Here is a 27,084-nt window from a genome sequence, read left to right on the forward strand (position 1 = left end):
ATTATATTTCTTGAAAGCTAGAAGTAGGAAGGGCAGAGAGGGGTGGGGTTGGGAATGGATAGACAACACACTTAGTCACCTCTTCCAGGCGCTAACGGGGTCTCCAGAATAGGAAGAAGAGGAGAGAACCCAGGAGACAGAGAGGCCAAGGGAGGGTCCTGATATCTACTCAGAGTCTCTTTACCTCCACCCAGTAACTTTCCACTAGCTCTGAGTTGGCCCTGGGCACATGTTGGCTGCACACTGCCCCAGGTGTGGCCCCTTGTTGCTCTCCCTAGCAGGTACCCAGCCAGGGGCCAGGTGGTTGACGCACACCCTGCCTGAGATCCCAGCCACCTGGAGGTTGATAAGAAACTTTGGCCTCATCACATGGACCAGCTGGAGCTATTGGTCCTGGCTGTTAGCATCAGCTGGACAGCTTCCAAATTGGAGAGATGTGGAGATAGGGAGGGGTAGGAGTTCAGGGACTCTGGGCTGAGTGAGTGGCCAGAGAAGCTGGGGGAAGGGATATGGGCCTGCCAACTTCTAAGGCCTCAGGTGGCCTGGCTGGGGATAAGGCAGAAAGTAACAGCAGATAAGGTAGGAAATAAGAGGTGCAGAAGGGACTTGGGCATCGCCTCAGGTTAGGGCTGGGGGCAGAGCAGGATCCCTCCACATGGAGCTGACCCATTAACTAGAACTGCCTGCTCTCCAGAACCTCCAGTCAGAAAGGCCCCAGCATACCTCACTCTTCTCAGGCCTGTGGGAGCAGTCCTGGGCAAGCGGGGAGAGAAGACAGTGAGAAGATGTGGGTCTTAGAATTATAACCCTAACACCTCCCAAGTGGACCCAGGTCAGATGGATTGCCCGTGCTGCACAGTTCGGTCTCCCCAGTTGGCTTTTCTGCCCCTACCTCCCTGGGAATCCAGGACAGGCCCTCAGGAGTAGGCCCTCCTACCCCTATCTCTTGCTCCACAGGACTCCCAAGAGGACAAACCAAGGCAAATATCAGAGGCCTTGGGCTTCCTAACCCTTTTCCATTGCCCTCAGCCCTGGGGCCCATTCTCAGAACAAGCCACTGGTCCTGGAGTTGAGAGATGGGCAGCCTGAGACACCTTCCTTTCATCTCCCTTGGTGCTCCCCACCCATTTGCTTATAAGGTGTCAATGCTTGACCTGTAAGAGAGAGAACAGCAGGTTGACTGGACACAGAACAGTATCCCTCAGAGTCACCTGGTTGTGACAGCCCTAGGAGGAATCCTGGTAGGGATACAAGTCTCAGTCAGGCTTCTTAGGGTCTCCTTCCCGCCTCTGAGATTTTGCTGAGCTCCTCCCACTTGTCCCTTGGGTTCTCAAACCCAAAGAGGCCTTCATCCTCGACTGTTCCAGTTTGGAAGATGTAACGGGGGAGGGTGGAGGGTAGCACGGGGGATGATGTGGTCTTAGTTCCTCAGGCCCCAAAGGATGGCATATGTACAAGCTGCAGAGGGTCAGGTGAGGGCTGGCTGAGGGAGGGAGCGGCTGGCCACAGGCTGGCTGCAGCAAGGTTTTATGTCTGGTTTTGCAGGAACACAGAGAGGGTCAAAGGACAGGGAAGGGCATTCTCTGGAGGAAGGTGGGAGTGGAGAGAGCTTTTCATTCCCGGTTGGTGCCAAAAAGCTGCAGGAAAAAGGTGAAGATATAGATAATATCTAGGTAAATGTTGAGGGCTCCAAAAATATACTCTTCTGGGCTCAGCGAGTGGCGTCGGTTACCCATCAGCAACTGGGTGTCAAATGCCAGGAACTGGGGAAGGAGGAGAGAGAGAGAGAGAGAGGTCAGAGGTCCAGTCAATGTGACACTAAGACATCCTAGCTACCACACTCAGGCCACCCTGATTTTTTTTTTTTTTTTACCTTCAACTGCTGTTTGGATGTGTAGTGACTCTCCTGTGACAGAACAGAATCTCTTGCTTTTCCAACACCTTCCACCCCTAATTCTATTCAATACCTATTTACCAAGCAACAACTATGTTCCAGACACAGGAGTACAGCAGAGAGCAAGACAGACGGTATTCCCGACCTTGAAGAGCTCTGTGTCCAGTAGGAAGTAAGGGCCTATGCCATGAGTGTAACTAAGAAGGTTTACAAGACCTATGTGGGTGTGGCAGGGAGTTAGGGAAGGAGGGGTCCTTCCAGCTGAGCCTGATCTTCATGCTTCTGGCAATAAAAGCAGAGACTGAGCATTCTTAAGTTATTTGCACACAATAGCCCATTTATTTCTACTAACATCCCCTTCCAGTAGGACTTAGCATCCTAGAGGAAACCGAGGCCGGAGATGTTAATTTGTCCAAGTTTACCCATCTGGGAAGTGGCAAGCCCAGGATTTGAACCCAGACAGGCAGGCTCCAGATCCCCTAGGCTTAACCATTCTTCTCTGCTGTGCACTGGTAGCACCCAGGGTTACTGCATTTCCTCCCAGGAAACATGCTCTCCCATGGACACTGAACAGATTCCTAAGGGACAGTGCCTCTCTATCACTGCTGCCCCTATCAGGCCTTGCCACTGCTCCCAGCAACTCCCTCTCCTCCTCCATACCTATCCTTGGGGTCCAAGCCTACACAGTAGGACTCCCCAGTAACAGGATATAGAATTTGGTAAGCACAGTGCACCTTTCTGGGAAGAAAGGCCAAAAAAGTCCAGCATTGTCCCAAGGATAAGAAGCACTGGTCCACATGGGATTGGAATTCTTTAAATCCATTCACATTCTTGTTAACTGGGCTGTGCCCAGCTCTTCCATCACTTGTGTATGGAAGACTGGTGTTCCTACAGCCCTCTGAAAGTCATTCATTATACAAAAACTATTCACAGACACAGTTGCATGCCAGAGACTTGTGGAGAGCTGAAAAGACAATAAGGGACACAAAGCTATGCTTGCCTTTGAGAAGCTCACAGCTTAGAGGGGGATACAGATAACTACAAGAACATCTGGTATATGCTATAATCAGAGCTCCTGATTGGGGAGGAGGAAGATGCGGTGACATTTTGCCTAGGGTTTGAAGGATGAATAGAAGTTTGCTAGACTGAGAAGACCCAGAGTAGCCTTGAGGACCTGAGGCACCCTGTGAGGAACTCCATGTGGCAGGAGCAATATGGGTAGGGAAAGAGGACAAAAGGGCTGGAGCCTGCCCTTGAAGCTTGAACTTTGCTCTGGAGGCACTTTCCTTCACCCTAGCCAGGTTCCTAGACTTCCCAGGACTGATTTCTTGGAGTTGCTTTAGATACAGCCCTATGGAATCCTGGGAGAAGCCATGCTGATGTCCCCAGTGCACAGGTGCCAGGGAGCACTCTAGCATGTGAGACACAGAGTCACACACTTGAAGGTGAGGTGGTAAGGGTAATTGTGAGCTCAGTCTCCAATGTCAGCCTGCTACTCACTAGCTGGGGGACCCGGGCAATATACCCAATCAGCTTGATTCCCCAGCTGTGAAAGGGAGATGAGAGTAACTTGTCTCATGAGGTTGTCGTGAGAGGAAGATGAGCATGTAAGGCCCCTGTACACAGCACTCAATGAACCATAGCTATGACCCGGGTTTTATTGTTATTATCTGCATAAGGAGAGGTGCCCTCTTGAGGACAGGTAGACACCGCTGATGAGACCCAGGTGGCTCTGCATCTCATCAGGGAGGCAGAAATGTTCTTAGGGGAAGACGTGTGGCGTTAACAGAAGGAAAATGGGGAACCACAGCCAGGATGGAAGGGAGCCTGCATGGGTACATCAGGTTCCTGAGCCCCCCAGCATTGAGGGAAGAGCACCCACAACTGTGGAATTGCAGTGGAAATGCCTTCGTATGACCTCAGTGTCCTCATCCACAAAATGGGACAGTAACGAGACAAGGGGACACTGTATATTACAGTACAGAGTGCTATCAACTATGATTACTCTTTAGCTTCATTTTACCTTATTCCACTCTGTGGAATTTGATTTGGGTTCCCAATTAAATTTTCCTTCTGTAGAGAACAAACAAGCAGAGGGACCAACTCAAATGCTACAGGCTGTTTAGCAGTCACAGTTGCCAGCATAAGTTAATAAATTGTTGATCTGCCTTATCAATCAGGAGCTTGCTTGGTTGACTTCCCAGAGCCTGGTCACCCCTGGGTGAGCTAATGAAATTGAATCTCTCAACCTAGAAGGCTTGGACCTGATCAGGCCTGGGGCTGGCTCCTCCAAGGAGCACCCACCCAAGGAGGTCTCTGCAGCCAACTGGTTTTTCTCTTGGAGAGAAGAATGGAAGCATTTCTGCCCCTGCCATTGGCCAGAGGCCATGGATGCTTATCTACTTGGTGCTATCTGCTATGGCCTGCCCCAAATTTCAACCCTCTGCTGGTACCACCCATCACCACAACCTCATCCGTGTGAGTCAACTGAAGGCTTGTCACCCATTTATCCTCAACAATATTTACTGAGCACCTATTTTGTTCTGGTGAAGTTTCCCTGATAGAACTGACAGTTTAATGGGGGAAAAGACATGATCAGAGATTTTGTTATGCGTATACATTCATTAGAGGGAAACGTAGTCCGCTGGTATCTTCCTGGGTGATATAAGACACTGTTAACTAGTGTCTTAGTTGAGAGCAGGTATCTTGGTTTTGGTTAACATCTTAGCTGGCAGCTAAAATTTTAGTTGAGAACTAACAACTGAGTTGACTGCTAACAAACACCTAGAAGGAGAGCAGGTGCCTGAGTTAGGACCCTACTGTACATGAGACTTTTAGAAGGACTACATGATATGAGGCAAGAGGCATAGGGGGCAAGTGGTGCTAGGATGCTATTAATAGGAATAGTCCTCATCTGGGCTAATACTCTATCATATCTTACTCCCTCAATTTTCCCTGGAAGGTAGGCATTGTCACTACCTTATATATAAGGCAAGGAGTCTCAGAAAGACAAGTGACTTGCTGTTGGCAAGTCACTTATCTAGCACTGGAACCACATCACCTACTTTCTATTCTGGTGGGGCTGGGGGAAGAGCGAGCCTGCAGGGAGACACAGAGAGGACCACACAGGGAGCAGAAGGGCCAAGGTAGACTTCCCTGGTTCCCCCACCGTCCAGGGCTGCACCTGCTCAGAGCCCCCTGGTCACACATCTGGCCTGACCTGGAATACAGCCTCAGAGCTGAGGCCGAGGTATTCCAGGAGCACCACTCTATAAAAAGGCCTGCTCGGAGCCACCAAGAGACAGGCACTGAATACAAAGATCTGGGGTTGCAGTGTGTTGAGTCAGCAAAAAAGGGAACATGTGGACCGCATCCGTCCTACGGAAATGCCAGCATGGTGCACAGAGCGGCGCACCCCAGGCCACTCTCTCAGTGTTTGTTCTAACAGTGATTCACTGGCAACAACCCAAACTATCAACAGGGGACAGTTAAATAAACTGGCACGAGTACTGAGGTGGAAACAACTCTGATATATACTACTATGAGAAAAATGCAAGTTGATTTTTTCCCCATTTTAAAAAATCTATATTATATGATCTCACAAAACTATGCACATCATAAGAACCTATATAGAAATGATCTACATAGAAAGGTTTGGAAGGAGAGACAACTGCCCACAGTGGTTACCACCAGGGGAAAGGAATGATAGATGCTGTCAAAATGACATTTCTTTTATCCATATTTAAGATTAAAAATATCTTAAAAGATGTATTTATAATTATGAAACTAGAAACTAAAAATAAAAGGAGGAGCCAGGTACAGGGGCACAAGCCTGTAATCCCAGCAGCTTGGGAGCCTGAGGGAGGAGCACGAGTTCAAAGCCAGCCTCGGCAATGGTGAGGCACTAAACAACTCAGTGAGACCCTGTCTCTAAATAGAATACAAAATAGAGCTGGGATGTGGCTCAGTGGTCGAGTGCCCCTGAGTTCAATCCTTGGTAACCACCCCCCCCAACAAAATAATAAAAGGAGGAGCTTATGAACTCCATTGTTCAATGTTCATCACAAACCCCTGTGCCAAGTGTTTCATGACATTTTTTGGCATTGGCTGAGGAGACTCAAGCACAGAGTGTAAGTGACTAGCTCACTTCATGCAGCCAAGAGAATAGCTGTCTTCTGACCCTGAAGCCCAAGAGAAGCAAGCATGGTGTGTGTGTGTGTGTGTGTGTGTGTGTGTGTGTGTGTGTGTGTGCGCATGTAGAAAAAATGAAGAGTTGGGAAGAGAAGCAAACTGAGTTCATGGCCAGAACACAGGCTTCATGGACAATGCAGAATACTGGGCCCACCCTGCCCCCATGTTTTCAACTAGAGGGTTGGCTTGGGTCTTGAGGATTCTTTTCCGTTTCCAGTACTGGGGATTGAACCAATGACTTTGAACATACTTGGCAAGGGCTGTACCATGAAGCCTCACTCTCCCCTCCCCTTTGTGTTTTGAAATGGGGTCCCTCTAAGTTGCCCAGGCTGGCCTAGAACTTGTGTTCCTTCTGCATCAGCCTTCCAAGTCACTGGGATTACAGACATGTTCCACAATGCCCAGCTGGGTAATATTAAGAGAAGACACTACCATCCTTAAGTCCTGGTGCCCCAGTCTGGGCTTTAGGACAGTGTGAGGAAGCAGGGGAGTGAGGAGAGGTTACTGAGTGGGAGTCTGGGTTCCATTTTTTTTAAAAAATATTTTTTTAGTTGTCAACGAACCTTTTTGTTTATTTATTTTTATGTAGTGCTGAGAATCAAACCCAGTGTCTCACATGCTAAGCAAACCATTCTCTACTACTGAATCACAACCCCAGGCCCTGGGTTCCATTTTTTGTTTGATGCCAATAGAAGGTACTTCTCTCTCCTTGGTTGACCTGACACAGCATTTGCACCCTCAGGCAGACCACCGAAGTGGCAAGGTCTGGCAGGCACTTGATCCCAAAAGCCTGGCCCAGGATGAAAATGGTATAGTGTACAAATGTGTATGAAAGAGCCTATGTGGCCACATAAGGGGTATGGGTACGATATAGTTAAGAACACAGGCTGGAGAAACATGCAGAACTGGGTTCAAATCCTGGCTCTGACTTTAGGCAACTCACTCCCCCGAACAAGTAAGAGTCATTGATCACTGATGGTATGCCATGCACTGCCCATGTGCTTCATATATATCAGTTCTCATAAAAATCACAACCTCCTAGGGAATGGATACTATTATCATCCCCATTCACAGATGATGAAACTGAAGCACAGACAAAACAAGTAAACTTGTTCAAGGTCACACAGTGGTAAGGATGAATGAGGCCTTGAACACAGTTTGGTGGGGGTGCCTTGGCCAGCTGCAGAGCTTCCCGATACTCCACAAGCCCCCTGGCACCACCTATGGCACTGCTTCTGGCTCTGCCCTGGAGGATTGCATCCTGGATGCTATCTGCCTGCTGCCCGCAGGGCCTCATCCCTCCCTCAAGCCTGTATCCTTGGAGATGAGGGGAGTTCTTTCACTTCCTCCTCCCTAGCAGGCTGTCCTGACCATCCAGGTTTGAGCAGGGCGTTGGTTCTGAGGATTAGCCATCAGAAGGTGAGACTGAGGTGAGGCCTGGGAGGGGGATGCAGCACCCAGGTCAGTCCAGCCCCCACCCCTGAGGAATCCACTCAACCTCCCCGTGATGTAGGTGAGGCCTCAGTAAGGCCACAGTGCTATTTCCTTTCTGTGATGAGGGTGGGTGGCTCTCACTGATGTTTTAGGCGTATGTAAACCCTGGAGGCAAAGGAGCCTCTAAATTCTGAGTGAAAGAGATACGCCTAAGATTATTCTGTGGCCTTGAACTTGTGCAGTGATCATTACTTCTGCAGTGTTGTTCCAATTGCATAGGAGGTCGGGTGCACATCACAGCTCACTGGTGGGGTAGGGCCAGGGCCCGGGAGATGGGAGTGTTTTTCTTAAATCTTCCAGAAGCTGTGGGCCGGGCCTAAGCAGATCATGGGTGGGGAATACAGATTCTCTATTGGGACTGGATGAAAATAACTGCCAAAAGCCTCACATTATAGGTTACAGGGATTGAGAAGGATTCTCTGGTCTGGAGAATCTCTCTAGGACTCCTTTTTCACATCTTTGAAATGGACAGAGAGATGCTAGGCTGATAGGAAAGTTGGGCTTTCATCCAGTGTGGCTGTTTACACTGTGTGTGTGTGTGTGTGTGTGTGTGTACCTTTTCTCTCTGGGCCGAGGAGAGATGGCTGTGCTTTAACCTCAGGGTGAGGAGTCTACACACAGTGCTAGAGGCCTACCACCTCTACAAAGCATCTTCCTAACACTGGCTTTGGCCTTCTATCAGACGTCAAAGCATCTTCTTGTGACCATACATATACTCTCTGCTACCCTGACTCTGGGACACTGTTTCCTATCTGGTTTCCTATCTGGTCTCTGGTTTCCCAGCCTCTGACTGATTCACTTGGTTTCTCCCTGAAGCATGGTGACTGGGATTTTTTTTAATCAACTCTCAGTGGCTCCCATAGTTCTCAAACTGACTAGGTTGGTCCGGAGGGAGAGTTCTATCCAAATGGGCCCATCACTTGATTTCTAAATACCTATGCCTAGCTTCTTCCCTAGGTCTCTCAGACTTGGCTTCCTGATTTAGGTAGCTCAGTGGTCTTAGCTTCCCCCCGCAAAAGGTACAACTCTAAGATGGAGTAACCTTCAGAGTCATGTGACCTGGAAGATTAGCCCACTGTTGCTAGAAATCAGCTGATCAGGCCCTTGACCCCATTCCTCTCAATTCCTACTCAGGCCCCTCAATACTGTCCCATTGTCCCAGACCAGCCATGAGTTTCTACAAAAAAAAAAAAAAAAAAAAAAAGCAGCATTCAAGAAGAGGGCACCAGGAGGTGAGAGGAGAATGCAGTCACTCTGAGGCCAGTGCCTTTCAGCTGACTCACCCACTTCTGGCATTTGAGTACTGGCATCCAGTAGTGGGGCTGGGTGGGAGTTGCTGAAAACTCAAGGTTTCCTGACCATGTACCAAGGATGGATGTGGGTGAACCTAAGAGAGGCCTGTTCCTCAAGGCTGAACCAGAGCCCTAAGAAGCCTCGACTCTCCACCCCCTGAATTGCAACACAATTCAGCTGATTGACCCTGCCCTCAAAAATGGCAGAATGTCTCAGGGCAAAGACTGAGGTTTCTAGGAGAGAAAAATCACTGGATTCTCCCAGCCCCTTTAAAGTCCAGGCTGGTGGGAAGCAGGAAGAAACATCCCACTGGGGATCTGCAGCCTCCTCTGACACTTCTCTTCATCCTTTTTTTGCATATCCTTGATGAGGCAGCAAACAGGGCAAGGATACACTGAGCGCTTTCTGCAATTCTCATCTAGCTGCAGGGCTAAGAGAACCCTCCATTGTGCTGAAGATCCACCCCCTAAAGGCTAAGTTTGGGGATGATAGTAAAGGCAGGTGGACACCAGGCACTGGATTGGAGCCAGAAGACCACAGATCCCACAGGATACAGTGATGCTGGAAGCAGGATCAGCACAAGGCTTCAAGCACACAGTGTGTGCTTCTGAGTTGAGGTTAATGCAAAGGCTTGGGGATTTTAGTTAGTTCTGTGGAGTGAACTCTGAGGGTCCCTGTCTACTTGAAACTAAGAAGAGGAGAGTAGAATGAGCCTGGAGGCTCCTCACCTCAGCTTTCTTCTGCATCCTGGGACCCAGGGACCCTGTCTTCCCTCTTTTGACCAGATGCATCCACCCATGTGCTCTCCGCCAGGTTTATGCAACCTGTAGGATGATCCTAACAAAGCTCCTCTGGTGTATTAATCAAATAAGACATTAACGGGTAATTGGACACCGCAGTTCCTTCTCCTCCCCCATGATTCACCAGCGAGTGCTGAGGCCATGCCTAATTCAACTGTGCAACTCGTGCCATCTTAGCACCTCATGGACCCAGCCCTACCCTGGCCACACCTCTCAGGCATCCATTCAGCCCAGAAACATTCATGGGTGCCTGCTGTGTGTTAGGCACTGTGCTAGGTGCTGGGGCTACAGCAATAAACAAACCAGACAAAACCCCTGCTCTCAAGGAACTAATTTGTGCTAGAAGAGAAAAACAAAAACCAAAAACAATGAACGACAGAAAATAATATAGTGTGTCTGAAGAAGATATGTGCTAAACAGAGAATTAAATTTGGGGGTGGGAGGGAGCGACACAGGAGCGCTCAGGCACTCAGCGTTGTAAAAGAAGTTAACCGGAAAAATAATGTTGAGAAGACACAAGGGGACAGGGAAGCCACAGGTGCGGGGGGCTGGGGGGGGGGGGGCTGGGCGTGGTGAACCTGTCGTACTCAGGCAGCCAGCAAGGTGGCAGTAGCAGTGTGGGCTGGGGGAGGTCAGAGATGGCCTGTAGGAAGAACTTCGGGATGTCAAGGAGAGGACTGACTTGGTCTAGCTCACTGCTGTGTTGGTGCACAGCCTCTGGGCCCAGCAGGGTAGCCTGCAGGAGGCCACTGCAACAAGCTCAGAAGCAGATGATGGTGACTAGCATCAGGGAGAACCATGAAGGTGGACAGAAATGGTCAGGTTTTGGAAAGAAAGTAGAGCCAGGGGATTTGGGGCTGGGCCCATGCAAGGTATAAGGAAAGGTGAACACTTGAGGCTGTCACCAGGGCATCTGTCCTGAGCAACATGAAGAAGGGGAAGGCTGTGGGAGAAGGAGGCACCCAGGGAAAGAGCAGTAGGTCAGTTTTGCACATGCTGAGTTAGACATGTCTGTCAGATTTCAAATGGAGACACTAACTAGGCAATTGGATTTTCTAATCTGGAATTCAAGAGAAAGATCCAGGCTGGAGATGTAAATATACTGTCATCAGCATAAAAGATGGCATTTAAAGCACCTAAGACTCCTAGAGAGGGAGGCAAGAGAGAAGAGTCAGGGAACCAGGGTGGGGTGGAGGAAAAAAAGGAACAGGGCAGGATCCTGGCCTGGACACTCCCAAGGAAAGATGATGTTTCCAGGGAAGGGAATGAATGACTGCATCAAATGGTGTTAAGTGACAGGCAATAGGAACACTGAAACTTGAAAGCTAAATTTGGCAACATGAAAGCCATTGGTGATATGAATGAAAGCATTTTTTTTTTTTTTGTACTGGGGATTGAATCCAGGGGTGCTTAACCACTGAGTCATTCCCTAGCCCCTTTTTATAATTTTATTTAGAGACAGAGTCTCACTGAGTTGCTTTAGGACCTCACTAAGTTGCAGAGGCTGGCTTTGAACTCACAATCCTCCTGCCTCAGCCTCCTGAGCCACTGGGATTGTAGGCATGTGCCACTGCACCCTGCTGAATGAGAGCATTTTAAAGAGGGTTAAGGGCTGAGAGCATAGCTCAGTGGAAGAGCACGTACTTAGCATGCATAAGGTCCTGGATTCAATCCCTAGTTGGCGTGTACACACACACACACATAGGGTTAAGGGCATGAATTGGGAAGAGAGGAGGGAGAGAAGGAGGAGAGGATTCAGAGTAGTGAGTGTAATTTCCTTCTAAAGAGTTTTGCTATATACAGGGAGAAGAATGGGGCAGGATCTTTAGGGAGATGTGAGCCAAGAGTGTTATGTGAGTTTTTTCTTCAGATGGGAGAAATTATAGCCCATCATGCTGATGGGAACAATTCTGTAGAGAGGGCAATACTGACCGTATCAATGAGAGAGAGGAAAAATAGCTGGAGAGCCCTTCCTAGTTCCTCCCCAGCTCCAAGCCAATAGAAGCTGTCCTCTTTGAGAATGACTACCAGGCTGGGCACAGGACATCTGGGTCCTGCTCCCAGATTTGTCCCTTACCAGCCATGGGACTGTGCTAACCCCATAACCCACAGGGCTTCTGATGTGGAAGGCAATTCTTACAATAACATCAGTGATTCCTCCCTCCCTGGACTGTGGTGGCAATCCAATGAGTTAATAGGTGTGAAAGTGTCTTGCAGAATATAAGGAGTAGAACAGATTACTGGGATTATTTTTATTATTCTAATAACACAAGGGATTATTAAGAAGATTTAAGGGCTTACCATTCACCCAGTCCTACCTGGGTGTGCAGGGAGGCTTCCCTGCCTAGCTCCGAACTCACTGTGACTGAACCTCCTCAAGCAAGCAATGCCCTGACCCTCCATGGACACTCACCCTCCCTCCAATTCCACCAACCCCACTTTCCCTGGCTTGACCTTTCTTCTGTCCCTGGCAAATGCTATCCTCTGAAGCCCCAGACACTACTGCTCAGGCTTGCTCTCCCAAATGCAGTCCTCCTCCTTTCCTTCCAGCTCAGTTCCCCACCCCATCCTCTTCTTTAGAAGGTATGACCTGGAGTGCAGGGCACTGGCCCAAGAGTCAGGAGAAGCGGTGTCTTTAGGATGACCAGGTATCCCAGTTTGCTCAGGATTTGGTGGTTCTCTTAAGAAGTGGGACTTTAAGTGCTGAGCCCAGGAACATTCCAGGTAGACTGGGAAAAACTGGCAGCCTAATCTTGACCAAGGCCACACTTAATTGATTTACCATTATCTTGCCAGAAGACCTTGGACTAATTACTGAAATTTAGTTTGCTCATCTGAAGAGGAGGGCGTGGAGTTCCAAGTTCTTCCAGCCATCAAATTTAAAGACTGGAGGTCACTGGTTTATTCTACAATCTTCATCTAGTGCTACTATGTGCCACACACCGTGCTCTTCCTGTTGACTAGTGTCCAGGCATGCAGCCCAGCACCCCACACATGGTAGATGCTCAATAAAGACCTACAGAAAGGATGAATGCATGAACCTCCACATCCCAATTCCTGGCTTCATCTTCATCTAACCTCTCTAACATCTGCTCACAGTTCTGACCCACATCCTTCTCCCTGTGTTGAGAGAGAAGGGGTTGGGGATTGATGGAGAGGACTCATTCTCTCCCCAACCCCAAGTCAAAAGAAGCTTTCCCTCTTTGAGGGTGTCCATAGGTAGGTGTCCTTTAGGGTATATGCAGGACATCCGGTTCCAGATGTTCCCTTACTGGCAGTGAGACTATAACAGCCCCTTAACATCCAGGGCTTCAGATGTGGAAGGCAGTGCTTCCTCCAGCTGTGGTGGAGATCCTGTCACCCATGAGCCCCGAGAGCCTGTGACTAAGCTGGGAACTCTGGCCCTTGTGTTGAGCTGAATATGCCAGTGAGGGAGAGGGGAGTCTGGTCACCACTTTTATTGGCAGTGGATGTTTATCTTGGATGCCTTCCCAAGAAGATGTCACCCACATGAGCTTGCCCATTTGGATCCTGGGGCACTATCACATTCATTCAGCTTGAAGCCCACCTATGCAAAAGGTCTGCATTGCGCTGCTCTGGGCAGGTGTCTGTCCCTGGTCATCTTTTGTTTCCTGGGCATCTGCTTCCAGGTACTCCCCACCTAGTTTTGACCCTGAGCAGAACTCTGGAGCCAGACAGTCTAGGTTCCCAGATTGGCCCTACCACGTCCTAGGATGCTGTACAACCTTGGGCATGTTCTTTGACATCTCTGGGCTTTGGTTTCCTTATCTTAATAACAGTAAAATTATAGACTTATGATAAGAATTTAGCACACATGGAAAGCTTGCTGTGGGGAAGCAAGTGCTCAATAAACACTAGCTATTATTATTACCATAGCCACCATCATCATCCTCAACACTCCCAGTTTGGCGAGAACTGTAAAGAATAAGCTCATTCAGACAGTGTCCCTTTCACAGGATACTTGGAATCTTTCTAGCTCCCAGATTATCCCTAGGGGAACAACACTAACTTAGTCCACACTCCCACCTCCACAAGCAATGCTGGCACTCTCTAGAAGGGAGGAGCAACTTCTCCCAGATCTGCCTCTCTCTACGGCTTCCATCCTACGGTTACCATCTTCCAGCCTCCCTCCCCTGTCAGCTGGTCTGTCTTGGACACCAGATAGAATTCCCAGCATGCAGCACTGAGCTAGTCCCACCCACAGGCATTCCAAAAGCGTTCTGGGAGAAAGTCAGGGGTGGCAGAGGGGTCTGGGGAGATAATCACGAAGTGGAAAAGGTGGCCCCAAGGGAGCGGGGCCCAACTCACCAACGTAAACACGCCTGCTCCTAGCACTGCATAGACAGCATGCAGCCAGGGCACCTGTGGAGCAGAGGAAGTATGGCTCAGGGATGGCCAGAGCAGCAGCAGGCACAGGGGCCAGGAGGAGGGCTAAGTCCAGAGAATGGAGGATGTAGGGTAGCCTTCCCTGGTGCTCCCTAAGAAGCCCCAGGACTGAGGGGGGCCTTGATTCTCTGAGTGCTCTGATGGGTGGGGGTGGGGACCCTAAGATAAACATGGAAGAGCTGGCAGGGAGCTCCCAATCAACCTGGTACTTCTTCCCTCAACACACAGCCCCAGGCTCAGGCTGGACAAGGACAAGTCATCCTGCTGGGGCCCCGTCATCCTCCAAGCCTGGGTCTGGCTTGAGGCTGCTCCTTCCTGTCATTTCTGTCCAATATGGAGTTTGTATGTCCCTCTGTCAGGGAGCTCCCTGACTCTGCTTTGGGGGTAAGGAACTCAGGTGGAAGGGGACAGAGACTTGAACTCAGCGTGTGTGGGGACTCTGGAGACTGCCAGCTGTGCATGACATTGCCTGCAGAGGCCAGAACAGCCCCCGTCTGTCTCTTCTCTCCCAGGTCTCAGGGACACCCATCTGTATGTGGAAATCATTCACACAGGAGGTGCCACACTGGCCTCTGCTCTCTGTGGGGCCTACTGGGGGAAATTTCCAGAAGATTCCTGGAAACAAAGGCATCCCATCAGCCAGACCTGGGTCAATAAAAGGTTCTTTGAAGTTCTGGGGCCCCTTCCTGTCACCTCCCTCTCGATCCTAGATACATAGAAGGCCCCCAGGCCAGCTCCGGCTCCTCCCTTTGTCAACAGGATCCTGAGAAGAGCCAAGGAAATGCCAGAATCGATCTTGAGGTTGGGGAATGGGAGCCAAATGCCCGAGGCTGGGGCTGGGCAGGATGGAGGTCGGGAAGGGGGCAGTGAGGAATAATACCCCACCAGCCCTGGCAGACAAGGGGCAATGCAGGACCAGGAACCCTGAGTTCAAGTCTTTGTCCACTTCCACATGGTACCAAATGTGGCTGGGGTCTGAGCAATGAGTCCCCATCAGCACCCAAACTGCCTCCTCTCTTGGGTTTCTAGGATTCAAAATTCAAGGCCTCCTCTCTGATGCCTCCAATCTGTGGGGTCTAGTTGGCAATGCCCAGGGCAGACTGGAAATCCCTACAAGAGCTAAAAATTGACCTCTAGCCAGTGGATGCTATGTGGGGTGAGGTCTGTTCTGGGACCCCTGCCCTATCTATCACTGGCTGGGCCAGGAAAATTCTGCCTCTTTGGACTTGGTTGATCTCCCAGAAGGCCTGGTGGGTCCCAAGGAGCCCCAGTGAGTCCTCCCCTGTTCCACACTCTCCCCTCACCCTCCCCTCCACCCTACAGTGGAGGATGGAAAAGGTGAAGCCGGATGCAGGTCATGGGGCTGGGCAGGTGCCCGGGCCTGTCAAGAAAAGCCTCCTTGTTTGCTCGCTTACACTGCCAACATGCCCTGAGCAGGTGCCAGCAGGGGCTGGACAGGATGGCAGGCTGTGGGGCTTTGGCTCTGGGACACAGAAGGGAATCTCAGGAGGGATCCCAGGAGGGAAAAGCACCCCAGCATAGGTCCCTCCCTGGCCTCCCCAAGGACTGCTGCCTGGAGACTCACATATTGGAAGGGTAGAAGGATGGCTAGGATGAGTCCACTGAAGAAGAGGGTCATGAGCAGCACGAAGAGAACACCCTGACAGGAGGTGAAGTCAAACTGCAAAGAGGAGGGCTGTCAGCACCGTGGCTGGGCAGCACGGAGCGCCACTCAGGCCGTGCGCTGACCAGAGGGTGAAGTCTGAGGTCTTGAACTCACCCCTAGAAACCAGCATTGCCCTCCTTCCCCCAGGTCTCCCCAGCCCCAACTCACCCCTTTACCTCTCCCAGCCTGGCTCCGCTTGGAGCCCTGCCCCATGTGCCTTCCCCTGCCTGCTGACCTTGGTCTGGAAACTGAAGATGGTGACTGAGAGGCAGACCAGCGCCGTGATGCCCAGGCACAGCAGCACAGATGTGGTGTTGTAGTAACTGAGGACCGAGGACCTGGGTCAGCTCCCGAGAGGGCTCTACTCTCCCCCAACCCTCCAGGAAGGCCACCCTCTTCCACCAGGACCTGATCTTATGACCTCTGGCCCCAATCCTGTTCCCTTTCCCAGGACCCTCCCTCTCTCAGCTTTCCAGCCTCTCCCCTGGGCCCTTGTGCTTAGACTCATCATGTTAGAAAGATCTTAAATAGGAGATAGTAGGAATGAGAGGAGTTTCTGTAGATTCCTGGAGGTAATTTACAAGTAAATTCAGGAACATGAGTCTGAGGTCTTTTATATCACAGCTTGAGAGAAGCCCCCTTGTTCCCCACGGTCCCCCACCTCTGCCCCACCAAACTGGTCAGGTCCTGGAACCACTGGCCAGGGGGTGCCTGAGAAGAGGGATCCGGGCCTGAGCTCCCTCCCCCACCTGAGTGCTTCCAGGAAGGATGTGTTTTGAAGATAGCTCCCCTCAAGTGTGGCCAGTCCCTGGCTTCAGGCCTGGCCCTCCTCTCCTACCATCTGACTCCTTTACCTGGACAACATCCCAGTGAGGTAGGCCATGGACAGGGTCTGAAAAGAGAGGCAGAAGAAATGTTAGAGTACTCAGATTTGGGGGGCCCAAGCACCTTCAAGGTCCAGCTCAGGCCTCTACCCTGTGCATATGCCCCTCGACAAGTACACAGGACTAATCCAGCTATACAGTGTCTCCCAGGCCAGCTGTCCCTTTCTCTCTTAGGCAGCCTGTCTTCCCCCAGTAAGAGCCCTCTCTTCTTCATTATCCATAGCTCTAGGACACCCCTTAGGAACCTCTTAAGGACAAAAGCACAATAAGGCGACAGTGGACATAGAGGGGAAGGCTAGGCCCACTTGGAAAGAGAAGGTAGAATGTTCTGGTGGAAGAGATGGAGTGAAAACATTCATGTCCCCAGGGTCCTCACACTGGATGTCCCCAACCCAGACTCCCTGGCCCTCAAAGCCCATGCTTCCTTTCCTTCATCTCCACTCAGCATCTGACCCCAGTTCATCCCAAGAACTTACAAAGATGGTCAGCAGAATCAGGTTCCAGGGAAAGTGCCTCCTGTAAAGCAAGCCATAGGTTGGGGACGGGGTCTCTGCTACCCTCCCCCCACTCCTTGAAACCTCTTCCTTCAGCTACCCCTTCATATGCCACTTGTCTATCAACTTTCCCCACACATTAGAGGTGCCAAGTGAAGGAGAGAGGGGCAGGCTACTTGACAGAGGCCCAGAGAGGGTTGGGACCCTCTCAGGGGTGCACAGTACACTGATGGTGGGCAGGGCTGGGTCCAGACTATCAAAGTTCTGCTCATATTTCAACAAGTTGATCCTCAAGCCATTAACATACCTGGGTCCAGAACAGCAAGCCAGGGTCAGGTAGGTAGCAAAGAACACAGCACTGTAAGAGACAGACGGATGGCTAAGTCAGCCAGTCCCTCTTGAAGCTCTTCCTAGTCTCCTAGCTCATTCACTTGGCTACCCCTGCCCACAAAATGTGAGGCAGGATGTTGGGGTGGGGGCAGGGAGCAGAGAGAAGGCCACAGTCGTCCTAGAACCTGGCAATGGGCAGGTTCTAGGTCTAATTCCAGAGGAGAGGAAGGAGGATAGGATAAACCCGCTTCTAATAATTTTGAATCTTGGGTGCCATGGGACAGCTGCTCCTGACCCGCCAACCTAAAGGAACCATCCAGATATCACCTTGTTACTTTAAAAGTTCATGTGCAGTATTTTTGATGTGGTAGGCAGAGTTTTTAAACAGCTTTACAAATATTAACTGATGTGATCCTTGCATCTTTTCTTTTGAGATGTGTTCTTCACTTTAAAGCTGAGGCACAGTGAGGTCAGGTGACTTGACTGTCACACATACCCTCTTGCAGAAGCAGGATTGGAGCCCAGACTCTGGCTCCAGGGAGATCACTTACATCCACCATCCCACACTGCTTCTTTCAGCCCATCATGGCCTGTAACGATCTTGTCAGTTACTTTATTGTTGCTCTGCCCTACCAGGCTGTGAGCTCAGCATTTTGGCGGGGAACAGTGAAGGCAAAGGCCAGTCCAGGAGCAGGGAGATGAGGACCCAAGAATGGGGTTAGTGCCACCACCAGTGCACGGTCTCCACCTCCCACGAGGCTTCAGCTCGGCATTGCCGTCCCTTCTCCATCCTTTCCTCAGTTTCTCACCCACCCTCCACAGCAGCAATTCCAGACTTCCTCCTCCTTCCCAAACCTCCCAGACTGCCTCACTCTCCAGCATAGTCTACCTGTTGTGTTCCAGAAAGATCTAAGATAATAAGGTGGGGCTCCCTTGGCTTCCTGCCTGCCACCTGCCAACCTCACGCTATGGGTCCTCCTGTGTCTCCTCCCATCCCAGGCCAATCTCCCCTGGCTTGGCCTCTGGGGTCCACCCCCTCAAAGGCCCGGTCTCCCTCACTTTAATCTTCCTGCTGGCACCTCTCCTTCCACATAAACCTTCTCAGGTAGTCTCCATCTTTATCTCCTGTCTTCCCATCTCTAGTTACAGCCATTCCAACTGCCTCATAGCCCAGCTTCTAAAAAAAAGGGGTTTCCACTCATTCTCTTCTCGTGTCCCCAACTCAGCAAGCCCCATCTCAACCCTACTTAATGAGAGATGGCTGTGCTACATCAGGGTGACCTTGTTGAGTCCAAGACACTTGTCTGTCCTTACCTAACCTCTTATGTCTGATCACTCCTATTGTTTCTCTGGTTCTACAATGACACACTTTTGGGTTCCCTCCTCCCTCACTGGCCACTCCTTCTCAGTCTCCTTCAGGGAGTCTCTGAATGTGCTTGATTCCTTTAACACAGACTCTGCTCCCTTCATACTCTCCCTAGGTGGGCTTCCTAACCTACAGGACTTGCACCCCCATATTTCAGAAGTACATTTTCTTTCTCAACTCCAGTGTGAAACATCCAGCTACCAATTAGGCAGACGTAGTTTTTCAGAAATGTGTCAGACTCAACAGGGTAGAGCTGATCTCTCTATCCTCTCTGTTCCTTCTCCTGTATCCCTGCTACAGAGGACACCATGTACCCGCCAAGCCATCTACCCAGAGGCCTCTGGCATCATCCTTGACTCTCACTCTGCCCCTCCCAATTAATCACCTGGATCTGTTTATCCTCCTACTCTGGTAGCTCTCAAATCTGCGCTCTTCCCTCCATCCCCACCACCACCCTTTGAGGTTGGGCCACCTCTTTCTCTTCGCTCTCTGGCCTGATCTATATGGCAGTCCGTCTGGTCCTCCTGCCTCCCGCCTTGGCTTCCACCTTCCAAGCTACTGACAGACCCGATCATGTGACTTCTCTCTATAAAATTCCCGAAGGCCTGGCAATAAGGATATGGTCCTCCCCGCCCACCTCTCCAGCCCTGCTCTCACCTCACTCGGCCCTCTACTCCACCCTCTTCCTCACAACCTGCTCTGCACGCTGGAAACGTGCTCACCACACTGTTCCTGCTGTAAAGTACTGGCAAGGACACCTGAGGCTTCCTCCTCCAGAGGGGTTTCCTCTGTGCCTCATGGGTGTACCTCAGCTGAAGCCTGTACCCCCACACCTCATGGGACAGCTCATCAGACTCCCCAAGCAGATGGAGCATCCAGGGGCCAGCCTGCAACTTATTCATTTTGCACTCCCACCATCTAACCCAGGGCCTTGCACCTGATAGGAGCTCTTTAAGTATTTCTGAATGCAATGCAAAAATAAAAAACAGGCAATGCAGGGGTCAAGATAAGCCATATTGAATTTGGTGAACAAGATCCCTCCATCTTGACCCTTTTCTATTCTTTAGTGGATGTTGAATAATGTGCAGCTATGGTCACAGCAATTGGTGGGGGGGTTCTGCTGGTAGTTGGTGCCAGGTGCCAGACCTGCTGAACACCCTGCCCATGTGGGACAGCAGCACCCATCCTGCCCCAGTTGAGAAACATTCCGGCCTCTGCTCTCTTTTGCTCTCACTTGAGTCATTAGCCAGTCACCTCAACAATGATAATAGTACCCTTGTCTACGTGTGTCCTTGGTAAGTCCTGCTCCTGGCCAGACTAGAAGCTCCCTGAGGGCAAGGGTCCAGTCTCCTTTTCTCTCTGATCCCTACTCCTCAACCCTCATGACAAGACGTCAGAAGGAAGGGCAGAGGGACCCGAGACCAGGACTATGGTGCGGCTCTGGAGTCCAACTCGGCATTCATGTGCCACTACCACTGTATCTTGGATGAGCTACTTGATGGCTAAGTCCCAGTTCCCTCCTTCGTAAAACAGGAGGCTGCTGGGAAGCCAGAAGAGAGAATGCAGGTGAAGCACTCAGTACAGGGTTTGGCGCAGAGTTCGAACTCCTCCTCCACTGGAGTTGCTATTATTGCAATTAGAAGCTGGCTGATGGATAGACAGACAGACAGGACGGCCCACCTCCACCCCAGCTCTAGCCTCAAGTCTTCCTTCTCAGCTGTGCTGCAGACACCATGGCTCAGTGGGAGCAATCAGACAATAAGGCGAGAACCCACGAAGGGGAACCTGGGACCTTGAGAAAGCCAAGGCTGGAGTCCCAGGGGGCAGAGAATGAGTTAGAGAAGGCAGAGAGAACAGCTGATTTGTACTTCAGAGCCTGAGCCCCAGGGCCTGGGATAGTCTGTTTACAGAGTTTCAACGACAGGGAGTGAGGCTCAGAGGAAGGCCAGCCAAACCTAGTGCCCCTCCCGACTTGTCCTGCTCTAGAATCCAGTGTTGTAGGCAGCACAGCAGAAAGGGTAAGTGTGGGATTCTATCCTGGCTGTGCTGCTTGGGAAGCAATGATCTCTCCACTCCAATTTTCTCATCTGTAGGATGGGGATAATAATAGTACCCACCTGATAGTCTTACTGGAAGGATGAATGAAAATTATATGTACTCATGCACAGAAAAAGAGCTGTTTTGTTCCCACTGATATTACTCTCCTCTAAAAGGAAGAGACAGTGATGGAGCCCTCAAAGCATTTGGTGTGTTGGAGGAAGTGAGACCCTCTGGAATCAGGAAACAGACTCAGGCACAGGATTGGAAGGGTTGAGGGTGAGGAAGGGGCAGGGCAGAACCCCAGGTGGGCTTTCTGGAGGAAAGGACAGTTGAAACTCCTAAGTACCTTTCATGCTTTGTGACACCCCATGAAAAGCACATAGCCCATGCCCACTTCTGATTTCTTTCTATCCGTACCACTCCCCTCCAGGCCTGAAGATGGTGAGGAGGAGGGACTCCAAATCTCATCACTCAGAGGCCAGATTCTCCTGACCTCTCTTCCCCTGATCCCCATTCTCCACACACACACACACACACACACACACACACACACACACACCATGGTGTGGACTCTGCCCCACTTCCTGAGGCTGTCCTCTTGCCAGGTGCTCAGGGCATGGGGTCCTGGAGACCCTCTCACAGAAGGCCCAGGGACCTAAGGACTCCATTCCCAAGTTCTCAGGGGGGCTGAGGCTACTAGGCAGTGGTGACTATGTGTTGGGATCCATGCCAACCTGCTGTGTGGGCTGGCTGGGGTGGCAGTCCCTGGGGCCTCATTAGCTTTACCAAATAATGCCTCTCCTCTCCAAAGACACATGCCTCCCTGCTTGCTCTGCAGACAGGGCCTCTTCTCCTGTGACCTAGGACAGGCTTTAAGTATGAAAATCTCTTCCCCTGGACCCACAACTTTAAAGAGGTTGCCCAGCTTCTTCAAGAAGCCCGAGGCCAGGAAGAGTCTCTTTACTGCCAGTCTCTGGCCGGTTTGTGCCAACTCTAGGTCCAACTCTGAGACTGCTCTGGGCTCAAGGTGGTCCAGGGGGCTTTGGGTTAACATCATCCCCACCAGATCCCTATCCAGGAACCGCCCTGGGACAGCCACAGTGTGCAACTTCCTTAGTCGGGTGATCACAGCTTTGACCCCTAGGGCCCCATGACTCTCTGAGAAATCCTTTCAGCCCTTTGCCAGTCCAGTCTCTCCTTCATCAAACCGTTGTCTTTCACTGCAGAAGCCTCGTCCCTGGTAGCCTCCGTACAGGGCTGGGCACTCAGAAAGCCTATGGAAAGAGCAGCTCTTCCCTGAGTCCCAGAGTGGTTCTGGCCTGGAATTATCCAAAATTACTCCTTAATTACTCAGAAAGGAGGGTCAGAATCGCCTAAAACTTCACACCTCTTCTCCCAAGCTACCAGCTATGTTCTTTAAAAGATTATAGGACTAGCATGAGCCAGGTGACTTGAGGGTTAAAGAGAGACTGCCAAATAGAAGGATAAAGGTCACAAGTTTTAACCTGAATCTTGGGTTTGTATTCCAGTCATCACTGACTAGCTGTGTGACCTTGGGCAAATTACTCAAGCCCTCTGAGCCTTCGTTTTCTGAGGTAATCATGCCCAGTAGATTCAAGGATCAAATGCAATACTGTACATAAAGCACCCAGAAGAATGCCCAGCCCTTATTAGGCACTCTTTAAGTGGTAGCTATTATGATTAATAATTTCGTAAGCATTAATAATAGCAATGCTAATAAGAATAGCAACATTATCATTAGTGTGGGTCAAGGTGTTCCCCCTCCTCTGTTAGGGCCAAGGCACGGGGTCTCTCCAGCCATGACCCGAGCCCCACCCTTTCCAAGTTATGTAGGTACCAGAATCTACCCGCATCTTCTGTCTGCCCTGTTCAGGCCTCAATACTCCAGAAAAGTCCTTCTGGTCATGTGCTGCAGCCAGCAGAATGGGGTAAGGCAGAGGGATCTGGGAGGACAGTCTCCATGGGGTATGGGGAAGTCAAGTGCTTGGATCTGTCAACAGAGATTCCCTCCTATTGCCATTGGATCTTCTCTGGGAGGGGGCTTCTGGGGTGGGGTATACTCACTAGGAAGCCCAGTACCATCCTGGGTTGGCCTGGACATAATCCTTAACAGGGTCACTGCAAAGAAGAGAAGATCAAAATTTACCATAGGTCTCTATTTCTGGTTCAACATTTGCACCCGTCACATACAGTTCACAAGACTCCAAAAGGAGGAAGAAGGAGGGATGCAGCCCTTGGAGACTCAGGGAGTTACAGCCCAGGCCCAAGCTGGGACCAGGGGTTCCTGGGTTTGTAGCTGGTGGATCTGTAAGAAAGACTGCCTCTTAGACACCTGCAGGCCTAGAGAGCAGCAAGTCTCTCTGGATAGAGGACTCCTCGGGTGTCCCCCCAAATCTCTCTTGGTGAACATTCCAAATGAGGTCTGATTGGGAATTCCCCTGCCCCAGGATTGGCCATGACCACCCTGGACGGTGCCAGTTCACATTGTCAACTCACCAAAAGGTAAAGAGAGCCACGACTCCCAAGGTCACCAGCAACTGAATCAGAAGGATGGTGTAGACCTGGGGAATAAATGGGGTTCTTCTCAGTTTGAGGATCCCTGTTTGGGGCCAGGCAGGCTCAGGCTTCCAGCAAGGCTCAGGGAGATCCCAGACTCTCAGGGACTCATTTGAATCTCCAGACCCACTTCCTGGGCACTCCATCCTCCTTCTTAGGAATCACTGGGAAAGACCCAGGACAAGTGGAAAACAACCATGGAACCCAGAGGTGGGAGCAGCAGGGGCCTGGGTGAAACTAAAAAGCTCTTCCTAATAGGGATGTCCATCAGCTGGAATCACAAGAAAGGGGGGAAGGTGGCTTCTGCAGGCAGAGGTTAGGCCAAGGGACTTTGAGAGGCAAGCCTCCAATTCTGGAGAGCCAGAGAAAGGCGCTTACCTTTCTGATGAAGACCCGCCTAACTTTCTGGTCATCCCAACTGTAGATGGTGAAGAGCTCATGGTGCCCCGAGGGATAACCACCTTCATAGCTGGAGCTGTTGCCTGTGTGGGCAAGTGGAGGGTCATGAGGGTTCCTGTACACAAAAACACTGTCCCTAATGGCCTTCTGCTTGGTCAAGATGGCTCTCTGGACTCAGCAAAGTCTTTTTCTCCTGTTCCATTATCAAACACCCCACTCCAGCCCACACCTAGATCTCTCTCCCTGGTCACTTCTTAACTTTCCTGTTCTGGGTCCTGGAAATGAATTGTCATCTCTCCTCCCTTTCCCTCTACTTAGCCTGATTGGGGCTCTGGGGGCTGAGCTCTGCCACACACAAGTGTCCCTTCTGTCTTGTGTCCCCATCCTCCTCCCTGGGTACCCTGGATTCCTTGTGGTCAAGGATCAGAAAAGGATAGCCATTCTCCAAGACACTCAGCACATCCCAGGGTCAAAGATTCTGACCCTGGATTCCTCTGAGGCCCTTGGAATGGGCTCTGGGGACTGGTGGTTTGATGGGTCAGACTTTCTGGTGTTCCAGAAATCAGAGCCGGGTGGGATCCTGGAGGGGAAATAAAGCCAGGACAAGGGCAAGAAGTGGGAGGTCAAGTGAGGATAAAGGTTCAGGGCTTGGTCCCAGAACTCAGATTCTGGGAAGAGCATGTACTCTGTGATCAAACAGACCTACAGGCAGATTCATTTTCTAGGACTGACTAGCTGTGTGACCTTGAGCAAGTCACCAGCTTTCTCTGAGTATCTTCTGCTATAGGTTGGTGATACTCATTTTATGTGGATCAAATAAGATAAAAATTAAACCCTATGTCCTCTGTGCTTCGTGTGGGGACTACAATACCCTGTCCTTCCTCAGGGCCATTCCCAAGTCTTCATATGTGTCCACTCTGTTTTTCTCCATTGGCCCCACCAGGTCTCCATAATCTCTCCCTCACTGCCCCCCCCCAACAATAACCTCTTTCTTGGTCCTTTAAAACTGATATGGCCTTGCTTTAAGCTCTTCAATGGCTCCCCACAGCCCATCACTCAAGTTCAAGTTCCTTAACAAAGACTCCAATCCCCTTCAGGAGCAGGGTCCTCCAAGCTCCCCTACACATCCCTCCCTCCCACTTTTCTTGGCCTGAGTACATTTTTTCAGTCACATGCTGGCCTGCCTGTGGACCTATGCACATTCTATTCTTTCTGCCTCAAACACTCATTTTTCTACCCTTCCCTCGGCTAACTCATGGCATCTTTCAGGACTCAGTGTGGATACCCCTTCCGCGAGGAAGGCTTCCGTGCCCAGCAGACGGGTTAGATGAGCTGCCCAGGCCTCTCTCACTCAATCTGTGCTCCTGGGTGGTAGTCATCATTTCCTTGCACAGTCTCCTGTATCCTTTGAAATGAGCTCAGAGCCAGACATTGCCTGGCATACACCTAGGAAATGTGTATCACACGCTAATTGAAAGGAGTGCTCTTCCTGACTGGATTGTTCCTTGGAACACATTTCTTAAAGTAAAGCAGCCCAGGAGCTGGGGTTGTAGCTCAGTGGTAGAGTGCTTGCCTAGCACATGTGAGGCACTGGGTTCAATCCTCACACCACATGAAAATAAATTTTAAAAAGCTGGGTACAGTGGCGCACGCCTGTAATCCCAGTGGCTAGGGAGGCTGAGGCAGGAGGACACAAGTTCAAAGCCAGCCTCAGCAAAAAGTGAGGCACTAAGCAACTCAGTGAGATCCTGTTTCTAAATAAAATACAAAACAGGGGGGCTGGGGATGTGGCTCAAGCGGTAGCGCGCTCGCCTGGCATGCGTGCGGCCCGGGTTCGATCCTCAGCACCACATACCAAAAAAGATGTTGTGTCCGCCGAGAACTAAAAAATAAATATTAAAAATTCTCTCTCTCACACTCTCTCTCCTCTCTCAGTCTCTCTTAAAAAAAAAAATACAAAACAGGGCTGGGGATGTGGCTCGGTGGTTGAGCACCCCTGGGTTCAATCCCAGCGAAAGAAAGAAAGAAAGAAAGAAAGAAAGAAAGAAAGAAAGAAAGAAAGAAAGAAAGAAAGAAAGAAAGAAAGAAGAAAAAAGAAAGAAAGAAAGAAGAAAAAAGAAAGAAAGAAAGAAGAAAAAAGAAAGAAAGAAGAAAAAAGAAAGAAAGAAAGAAGAAAGAAAGAAGAAAGAAAGAAAAAGAAAGAAAGAAAGAAAGAAAGAAAGAAAGAAAGAAAGAAAGAAAGAAATTGTGTCCATCTACAACTGAAAAAAAAAAAAATATATATATATATATATATATATATATATATATATATGGTAAAGCAGCTCACTCTAGCAACCAAAACATGAGAAATGAAGAAGAGGCAGAGGGGCAGGTCCACTGTAAACCTAAACCTAACCTGGGGCCTCCCTCTTATCTTTCACTCCTCCTTCACATTCTGCCTATTTTCTTTGCCAACCCAAATGGCCAGGGAGAAAAGGAGAGGGAAAGCAAATCTGTGGGTGTCAGGGGCAGAGGAAAGGGCGCCCACAAACACTAGACCTTTGGCCTTCCAGTAGTGTGAACCATGAGACATCTGGGTTCCAGGTCCAGGAGGTTGGTAGTGGGAGCCGTAGACTATAGTGGCCACTTCCTGTAAACAGGGGCTCTGTCTGGAGCATTGTCCCTGGGGTCCCTTCTAGAATTCTGCAGGTGGTGAAGGTGGGGATGGCAAAATGGGGGAGGGGAGGCTGCGGGAGGACGCAGAAGGGGTTGAGGAGTATTTGAGGGGCTCTTCCTTACAGCCTGTGGGAAGCTGCCTATTCCCAGCCCCGAGATGAAGTTCCTGCAGGGAACCTTGGCCAGAAGAAGCTGGCACTGGCCTTAGGTGTGGCTGTGAGTCGTGTCCAGTCTGGTCTGGCTAGGGGAAGGGAAGGGAGACAATGAAAGTACTTGATGAGGTGGATCCCCAGGCCCCTAACTCCCCCAAACCATGGGGTCTCCATGGGGACCTTCCCTGCTAGGGTTTCAGATCCATCGATGTGTAAATGTTGTACCCCCACTCACAGGGAACCAGATCCAGCTAAAGTCATGACCAATCCCTTGCTTCATCTCTTTCTTCTAGGAAGGCTTTTCTAGACCACATCCTGGCTTTTGTCCTCCATCAGTCTGTTCTACTTGTTCTAGCGTGATGACTTGAAAAAAAAAATCCCCTTTTCCCTGTCGGAGAGCACCCTGACTACAGACATCACCTCTCCCTTTTCATGGAGT

The 27,084-nt window shown here is 50.4% G+C and overlaps 1 protein-coding gene across 1 annotated transcript in view; it reads right to left on the reverse strand.

The window, feature by feature from the left end:
* Positions 1 to 395: 395 nt before the first annotated feature.
* FAIM2 (Fas apoptotic inhibitory molecule 2) overlaps positions 396 to 27,084 on the reverse strand; it is a 29,763-nt gene continuing 3,074 nt past the window's right edge. The window contains exons 3-12 of the mRNA XM_081310330.1: positions 23,815 to 23,918; positions 23,377 to 23,441; positions 22,945 to 22,998; positions 17,431 to 17,481; positions 17,106 to 17,145; positions 16,600 to 16,637; positions 15,981 to 16,068; positions 15,665 to 15,760; positions 14,002 to 14,055; positions 396 to 1,763 (exon numbers count right to left, since the gene is read on the reverse strand). Of these exons, the coding sequence (XP_081166456.1) occupies positions 1,614 to 1,763; positions 14,002 to 14,055; positions 15,665 to 15,760; positions 15,981 to 16,068; positions 16,600 to 16,637; positions 17,106 to 17,145; positions 17,431 to 17,481; positions 22,945 to 22,998; positions 23,377 to 23,441; positions 23,815 to 23,918 (740 nt within the window). The 3' untranslated portion in view covers positions 396 to 1,613. The remainder of the gene's footprint in view (positions 1,764 to 14,001; positions 14,056 to 15,664; positions 15,761 to 15,980; positions 16,069 to 16,599; positions 16,638 to 17,105; positions 17,146 to 17,430; positions 17,482 to 22,944; positions 22,999 to 23,376; positions 23,442 to 23,814; positions 23,919 to 27,084) is intronic.

This window comes from Spermophilus citellus (assembly GCF_964194105.1).
Source record: "Spermophilus citellus genome assembly, chromosome: 10".
NCBI lineage: Eukaryota > Metazoa > Chordata > Mammalia > Rodentia > Sciuridae > Spermophilus > Spermophilus citellus.